Source organism: Urocitellus parryii, chromosome 3 (genome assembly GCF_045843805.1).
Source record: "Urocitellus parryii isolate mUroPar1 chromosome 3, mUroPar1.hap1, whole genome shotgun sequence".
NCBI lineage: Eukaryota > Metazoa > Chordata > Mammalia > Rodentia > Sciuridae > Urocitellus > Urocitellus parryii.
The window spans coordinates 27,879,480-27,888,038 of NC_135533.1; the positions used below are offsets into that span (position 1 = coordinate 27,879,480).

Consider the following 8,559-nt stretch of genomic DNA (forward strand, 5'->3'; position numbering starts at 1 on the left):
TTTCTCTTCTATTGGATTGGTACCCACTGCCTTCATCACATCCCCAAAAGACTTACTTCCACAACATGGGCTTTCTTGGTTTTGATATTAATAGCTTCCTCTGTGTCACACAGGCTTAATGAATGAAATATTGTATCAATATAAAAATAAATAGAAAATTGAGTTTGATTCATTGTGTGTGTGTGGGGGGGGGGGGTTTGTTTGTTTGTTTAACTTGTAAGACACCTCTCAGAAAATGATTAAAAAAAACATTTTACAAGGTCTTTTTTGTATAATCCATTGAGGGAGAACATTACAAATAATTCTCTTAAAAAATAAAATGATCTATAGTCCATAAAAAATATAGAGAAAGGATTAAAATAAACATCCAATGAAATTCAAGCCAAACAAGACCTTTTAACCTAAGGCACATCCCTTAATATTTCTAGGCCTAGTGTTCTTAATTGTAAACTGGAGAAAAAACTAGTTCCTAGATGATCTCTTTGGTTCCTTCCAGTTCTATAATCTGATGAGAATGACATTTTCTCCCCATTTCTTTTCTTTTCTTTTTCTTTTTTTTTTTTTTTTTTTTTTTGTAACTCTGGCTGTACTTCTGAACCTCCTCTAATAAACTTCACCATCCGGTGGAAGATTCAACAAACTCAAGAATTCCATTAGAACATCTTTTGAAGCAGGAAGAGTGTCACCTACTCTGAGAACAGAACTGAGTACTCTATCATGTTCACTGTGCCCTATGCCTTTGGTGGGGAAGAGGAAGGATTTGGGATGACAAAGTGATGGTGTTGCCTAATGAATGTGAAGCTTGTTGGTCATTATGCATAAGAATGAATTTACTTTTCACCTTGCCCAGTCACCTAGAATGACCTTGAGTGAATGGAACACAGGACAGATAAGTCTTTACCAGAAAGGAGTGATAGAAGAGAGATAACTAGTAAGATTCCTGAGGATGGGTCCTTTCAGCACCAGGGTGGAAAGCTAGAGAAAAAATTGCAGGGAGCCTGTGGGCCAGTATGCAGGAGGGTAAAATGAACAGTGATTGACTGTGATTACTCACAGGTTCTCAGAGAGCACCTGTTCTTCCCAACCTCCTTTTCAATATTAAAACATGATCTATAGTCAAGGTGCACATAAGCACACACCTACATACATTCACATATAATACCTATTGTGCACTTAGTACCTTTTTTAAAAAAAGCTAGGAATCAGAAATACTTTAAAAGAAATATATACTTTATGAATTTACTATGAATACTTGAAAAATAATAATATGCATATCTGAGACAAATGTCATTTTCCTTAACAGATAGATATGGCTGCACCTTCCTCAGAGACACCAATATTCATGGTGATGAAATTGGTTGCCCTGTTTGTGCATTAGTAATCCTCATCTTAAGTGTAGAGGGACGTTATCCTCTCAAGGACAGCCTGCCCCTCTTTCACAGTTATCCTGGAGCAACTCCCTGCTTATGTGAGAAAAGATGACCTTCAATAGCTCCCTATTGTCTGCATAATTTCACTCACACGTTTTAGTAGGACTAAAACCTTCCTCCCCTATCATGGCCCCAGGCACACTCACCTTTTCTGTCCCCTCTAGCAATTTAAGTACTTTTGAGTATTTGTCTTTTGCACCTTGCATCTACCTGCCTCATCTTAGAACTCTCCCACCCCTTGTCACCTGAGCTAGTTGCTTCCTTGTGCTCTTTCAGCTTTGGGGTGCACATGATGATCACAGATTTAAATTTCTGTACCCATTGTACTTTGCCGTCCCCTAAGGTGGGACCATGCCTTTTTGATCTCTGTACCCTGTCACCTAAGACAGTGCATACATACATCCATGGTGGGTGCTTGGTAAGTATCTAGTAAACAAATGAATAGGTTAAAGAGTGATAGAAAATAATTACAGGAAAGTATCCTGAGGTAGAGTCTAATCAAAGGTCAAAAATCCTTAGTAGAACTAATAATACAATGGCACTTTATTGGTAAAACTAAGTCACATAGTTAAGCCATCATTTAAAATAATCAAGGAAAACAAAAATGTGTCTGCTGTGGTGGACAGGATGGTTTGGGAAGTCGAAAGGGACTGTGCCATTTGCTTTTTTCTCCCCTAGACTTTGTTGTTTGTTTGTATGTGTGTTTTAAACTGGAGTCTTCAGTTGTGTGTACCGGTAAAAGATCATGCCGCAGCTCATCCTGTGAAACCTAAATGATTAGGTCCCAGGAGTTCCCATAAGAGCCCAGGGCATCTCCTCTCCCCAGCCAGCAGGGTGTAGGAAGGCTGCTAATATCTCTCCAGGGGCTCAGGCAGGCCGCCAGCGCAGCTCTGGCCCGTGCCACCTCTGAGGGTCTCAAAAGCCCCCACCAAATCTCCGTCCTTGAGTTCTCAAGTTTTTCTCTCTAAAAATGTCATGGATAGTTGTTTTCCTTTGCTTCTGTTTCTTACTTGATTAAAGAAGAAAAAAGAAAGTTTGACTTCAAAAGGAATGATAGTAGCCGAAGGAGCGTCTGGCTTTACTTTTTAAATTCCATCAAAGTTTGTGTTTTGTGGTTGTTGTTCTTCATTTGACAGCGATCCCGTGAACTTCTTCTTCGGGGAAATGGCGCGTCCAAAGCCCGCCAAACCCAACCGGAGAGCTATACGATTTATTGGAGCAATATTTAAAACAAAACCCCGACAGAAACAAACTCAAAAGAAACCCTACTCTCCATAAGTCAGAGGCATGTGTTCTGATCTCAGCTCTGGGTTTGGCTGTTTTTAACCAGTGTTAAGAGCAGGATTTTTACACATGAAAATGCATAAAAGAAAAGAAAAGCTAAATCACGCAGTCCGCCGACTCCTATTCATTATCTCTAGCAGCATATGGGACCATTCTCCTACTTGTCCTCGCCTTTTCTTCCGCAAAAGCAAAAGCAACCAAGCCTGTCCCGCTTCCTAGCAAACCCACTCTTTGTGCCTGAGCAGTGCCTGTGCCACCACCACCACTTCCTCCTCCTCCCGCCACCTTCTCCCCCTCCTCCTCCCGCCTGCAGCCGGCTTTTGCACTGGCAAGTAGGCTGCTGGCTCCCTTTGCGTCGGAAAGCGGGTGCCGCGATTGGGCGACGGTCCCTGAGCCTCCAGTTCCGCGTCGGTTTCAAGGCTCCTCCCTCCTGGTGAAAGACAGACTGCGGGGCGCCTGGAAACCGGTCGGAGGGCGCGCTAGGGAAAGGAGAGGGAGCGAGTTGAGGGATTGACACAAATGGTCAGGCGGCGGCGGCGGAGAAGGAGGCGGAGGCGCTGGGGGGAGTCAGGGCCGCTGGGTTGCGGAGAGTTGCGCGCTCAACGGGGCCGCGGCCACTAACGCGGCGCCGCCAGCCGGGAGCTAGCGAGCCAAGGGCCAGGAAGGCGGGACGCGACCCCGGCGCGCCCGTGCCACCCGGGCTCTCCCGGCGGCCCGCGCTTCATGAACCGCAAGTTTCCGCGGCGGCGGCGACGGCTGCGGGACGCAGAGAAGCAGCCCCGGGAGCGGGCCGATCGCGGCTCGGGCTCGACGGAGGGCACCGGCGAGGAGATCTCCTTGGTCGCGGGAGTAGCCACCGCTGGCCGTGCCACTGCCAGCCCCTGCCAAGCGGCGCCAAGAAAGGAACCGAGAAAGTATGGCTGAGGAGGAGGCGCCTAAGAAGTCCCCGGCCGCCGGCGGCAGCGCGAGCTGGGAACTTTGTGCCGGGGCGCTCCCGGCCCGGCCGGCGGAGGAGGGGAGCGGGATTGCGGGCAGCCACCGCCGTTCCCTAGCTGGCCCCGGGCGCTTGGTGCGCCGGCTGTTACTGCTGCTTTGGTTGCTGGAGGCTCCGCTGCTGCTGGGGGTCCGAGCGCAGGCGGCGGGCCAGGGGACGGGCCAGGGGCCCGGGCCCGGGCAGCAACCCCCGCCGCCTCCGCCTCCGCCTCAGCAGCAGCAGAGCGGACAGCAGTACAACGGCGAGCGGGGTATCTCCATCCCGGACCATGGCTACTGCCAGCCTATCTCCATCCCGCTGTGCACGGACATCGCATACAACCAGACCATCATGCCCAACCTTCTGGGCCACACCAACCAGGAGGACGCGGGCCTCGAGGTGCACCAGTTCTACCCACTGGTGAAGGTGCAGTGTTCCGCCGAGCTCAAGTTCTTCCTGTGCTCCATGTATGCGCCTGTGTGCACAGTGCTGGAGCAAGCGCTGCCGCCCTGCCGCTCCCTGTGCGAGCGCGCGCGCCAGGGCTGTGAAGCGCTCATGAACAAGTTCGGCTTCCAGTGGCCAGACACGCTCAAGTGTGAGAAGTTCCCGGTGCACGGCGCTGGGGAGTTGTGCGTGGGCCAAAACACGTCGGACAAAGGTACCCCGACGCCCTCGCTACTGCCAGAGTTCTGGACCAGCAACCCCCAGCACGGCGGCGGAGGGCACCGCGGGGGCTTCCCGGGAGGCGCCGGCTCGTCCGAGCGAGGCAAATTTTCTTGCCCGCGCGCCCTCAAGGTGCCCTCCTACCTCAACTACCACTTTCTGGGGGAGAAGGACTGCGGCGCGCCCTGTGAGCCGACCAAAGTGTATGGGCTCATGTACTTTGGGCCCGAGGAGCTGCGCTTCTCGCGCACCTGGATCGGCATCTGGTCGGTGCTGTGCTGTGCTTCCACTCTCTTCACGGTGCTCACGTACCTGGTGGACATGAGGCGCTTCAGCTATCCTGAACGGCCCATCATCTTCCTGTCCGGCTGTTACACCGCGGTTGCGGTGGCCTACATCGCCGGGTTCCTGCTGGAGGACCGGGTGGTGTGTAACGACAAGTTCGCTGAGGATGGGGCGCGAACGGTGGCGCAGGGCACCAAGAAGGAGGGCTGCACTATCCTCTTCATGATGCTCTACTTCTTCAGCATGGCCAGCTCCATCTGGTGGGTGATCCTGTCCCTCACCTGGTTCCTCGCGGCCGGCATGAAGTGGGGCCACGAGGCCATCGAGGCCAATTCGCAGTATTTTCACCTGGCTGCCTGGGCTGTGCCAGCCATCAAAACCATCACCATCCTGGCGCTGGGCCAGGTGGACGGCGATGTGCTGAGCGGAGTGTGCTTTGTGGGGCTCAACAACGTGGACGCCCTGCGTGGCTTCGTGCTGGCACCCCTCTTCGTATACCTGTTCATCGGCACGTCTTTCCTGCTGGCCGGCTTCGTGTCGCTCTTCCGCATCCGCACCATCATGAAGCACGATGGCACCAAGACCGAGAAGCTGGAGAAGCTCATGGTGCGCATTGGTGTGTTCAGCGTGCTGTACACAGTGCCAGCCACCATTGTCATCGCCTGCTACTTCTACGAGCAGGCCTTCCGGGACCAGTGGGAACGCAGCTGGGTGGCCCAGAGCTGTAAGACCTATGCCATCCCCTGCCCTCACCTCCAGGGAGGTGGAGGTGTCCCGCCACACCCACCCATGAGCCCTGACTTCACAGTCTTCATGATCAAGTATCTTATGACTCTGATCGTGGGCATCACGTCGGGCTTCTGGATCTGGTCAGGCAAGACACTCAACTCCTGGAGGAAGTTCTACACGAGGCTCACCAACAGCAAACAGGGGGAGACCACCGTTTGAGACCTGGGGACTCAACCTACCCCCGCAAAAAGCCGGCCCCATGGGATTCATGCCTCGCCTGGTTGACTTTCGCAGCCTCCTTTTAACAACACAGCTCCTGCAAACGCTTCCGTCCCTGGGGCAAACGGACTGGAGGGCCCCACTGCCTGAGGGGTGTGGATCGACCTCTCTGGCCCTCACACTCTGGTACCAGGACTGTAACGCTTTTATGATTGTAAATAGCCTGTGTAAGATTTTTGTAAGTATATTTGTATTTAAAGACTAGCGATCACGCGGTTTTCTTTTTAAAAATTTTAACTGTTTAGGGCGGTTTAACCATTTGAGGCTTTTTTCTCTCTCTCCCCTTTTCCGAGGACCGCAAAGGAGGTAAAACCAGAGCACACCCGCCGAGTGTTCCTGCCCATCCTCCTGCGCCCCTCAGTGCCGCCGGTGCACACGCCTGCTGGGGCGCCGGCGAGTTCAGCACTGCGGGGTGCGGCCGAGCTGAAAGGCTGGGGTCACTTCCCGCGGCCTCCTTCAGCCTTTCTCTTCCTTTCCTTGCTTGGGGTGGGGCCCTTAAGGTACCAAACTCCACAAAGCTTCCAAATCCGGAGGTGGGCCCCCCGCCAGTTCCAATTCCTCCCTTGTTCAGTGATGGATTGCAAAGGCACATCCCATTGACTCCCTGAAGCTCGATTTTTGAGAACCTTCCCTCAACTTCATGGGGTCCCAGGAGTGTAGGGTGTAGACGCTGGCAGTCCCTGCCTCCCTCCACAGTCGCTTCCAACATCCAGACACTCCCTCCTTCCACCTAAGTTGGTTAGAGGATGAGTAAGGTAACCAATGCCAAACTTTTTTAAGTCTAATTTTTGATGGATGAGCTCATTTCATTCTCTAGTGTCTAAGACCTGGTATGGGTTTGGCCAGCGTCATGGAAAGATGTGGTTACTGAGATTTGGGAAGAGGCATGGAGCTTTGTGTGGGTTGGGAGAGACTGACAGTGGGGTGGTGGTTACAAAATGTTAATTCTAATTGCATACTGATGCCTGGCAACCTGCCTTTGAGAGTGAGACAGCCTGCCTTTAGATTTTACCCTTTGGTAAAATGGAAACGTTGAGGTCACCTGGAAAGCTTTGTGAAGGAGTGGATCTTTGCTTTCCTTAACAGGACAGCAGAACATTAGCAGAATATGAAAACTTGAAGGAGATTTCAGTGTAATGGACTTCCTCAAAATGAAGTACTATTTTCTTATTTTTAATCAAATAATAATTAGACTTATATCAGAAACTCTAAAATGTAAAAGTTGTACACTTTCTACATATTATTATTATTATTCTGAGGGAGGAGCAGTCTGCACGACTAATGATAACCTAGTAAGATTTCAGGAGGTAAAAGAGAAGGAATAATTGAGGGGCTTATCTCCTGAAAGCAAACAAAAATATGGGCATGCATGCTAAAGGGAAACCGTGTGCAGATCTATTGCATTAAATCTTGTGTGCTCCTTTTTGGATTTACAAAAATGTGTCAAATGTAAATCTTTCAAAGCCATTTAAAAATATTCACTTTAGTTCTCTGTGAAGAAGAGGAGAAAAAGCAATCCTCTGATTGTATTATTTTAAACTTTAAGAGTTTATCAAAATGCCGGTACTTAGGAACTGAATTTATCTATGTCTGTCATAACCTAAAATGACATTGCTCTTTGAATTTGGTATGCATTTATTCTGTTCACTATCACAAAATCATCTATATTTATAGAGGAATAGAAGTTTATATATATAAAATACCATATTTTTAATTTCGCAAATAAAAAAAATCAAAGTTTTGTACAAAATTATATGGTTTTGTGCCTGAAGATTAATAGAGATTGAACTGTCTGAACTGTCTTTACATTTTATAGTGTTTCATAACTAATCCAACATTATAAAAATTTAGGAATACAATGAAAAAGCATATCTTTAAGCCTTCAACCAGTCCTTCCAAAGAATAACACTATTTGCATTATTGTGATTGACACTTGTGAAGTCCCAAGAAAAGATCTGTTTTGTTAAGAGTAGAAATAGAAGTCTGAAAATCACTTCTTTATTCAAAGAAAATTATTAAAAGATAAGTAATTTTAATATTAAAGCTTTTTTTTTTCTTTCAAGGGGTAAATTGACATAACATTTTATAATATGGAGGTTGATTTTTAAGTCATCACTTTGCCGTGAATTTTATTTTATCTCTTTCATAATCTTGGATTTTCCAAAACCATAAACAGGCAATCAATAAAGGGTTACTGACTATGTTTATAAGCATTTTAAAACAGCAGTCAGGTTTATAAGTCTGTTTTGTTGTTTGCTTCTGAAGACTCCATTTTTATATTGTTCAAGGAACCTTCTCCTGAGGAATTTTCTAGTTGGTCTACTCTTGGAATTTATATATTGTGTATGAGTTCATATATCTATATATACACATGCATATAAGTATACACATTAATTTAAAAAATATATAAATGCACAATTTACTTGTCATTTCATAATACAGAAATAGTATTATGAGAAATGAAAAATTACAGATGGAAAACTTCAAATACCTTTGATAAAATTATTACATTTTCCAATTAAAATATTTTTCGATAAAATAACAAGGGACTAAAATGAAGATCATTGAAACAATATGGCTACTTTTGTGGTTATAAGACAATTTGTAGAAGTCATCACATCTTTCATTTTTAGACAAATTTTTAAAAACTTAATTGAAAATATAACATGATTTTAAGTAGCAAAATACAATTTTGATCTTTTTTTCTGTGACATTAATGTAATATAGTAGATATCTGAATATGTTTTATTGTATAGCTACTCACATACAAAAATAACAATTTTTTTGGCCAAATTAAAAATGTCTCCCTACTAGGTAGTTCAATTAGATAATTTCTGGGAAAAAGAAAATTTTAAGACTATTGGTCTTTAACCAAGGACTAAGTGTCAATCAGTCTTACTGTAGATGTCCTTAAAA

The 8,559-nt window shown here is 46.7% G+C and overlaps 1 protein-coding gene across 1 annotated transcript; it reads left to right on the forward strand.

Annotated features, from left to right (window-relative positions):
- Nucleotides 1-3,177: 3,177 nt before the first annotated feature.
- Nucleotides 3,178-8,001, forward strand: Fzd1 (frizzled class receptor 1). The gene has a single exon (XM_026415049.2). It carries the CDS (start codon nt 3,631-3,633, stop codon nt 5,581-5,583), a length of 1,953 nt encoding a protein of 650 aa, XP_026270834.2. The 5' UTR covers nt 3,178-3,630; the 3' UTR covers nt 5,584-8,001.
- The last annotated feature ends 558 nt before the right edge of the window (nt 8,002-8,559 follow it).

What these genes read in the sequence shown, in the direction of transcription:
- Fzd1 (XM_026415049.2), top strand. Translation starts at nt 3,631, where the DNA reads ATGGCTGAGGAGGAGGCGCCTAAGAAGTCCCCGGCCGCCGGCGGCAGC.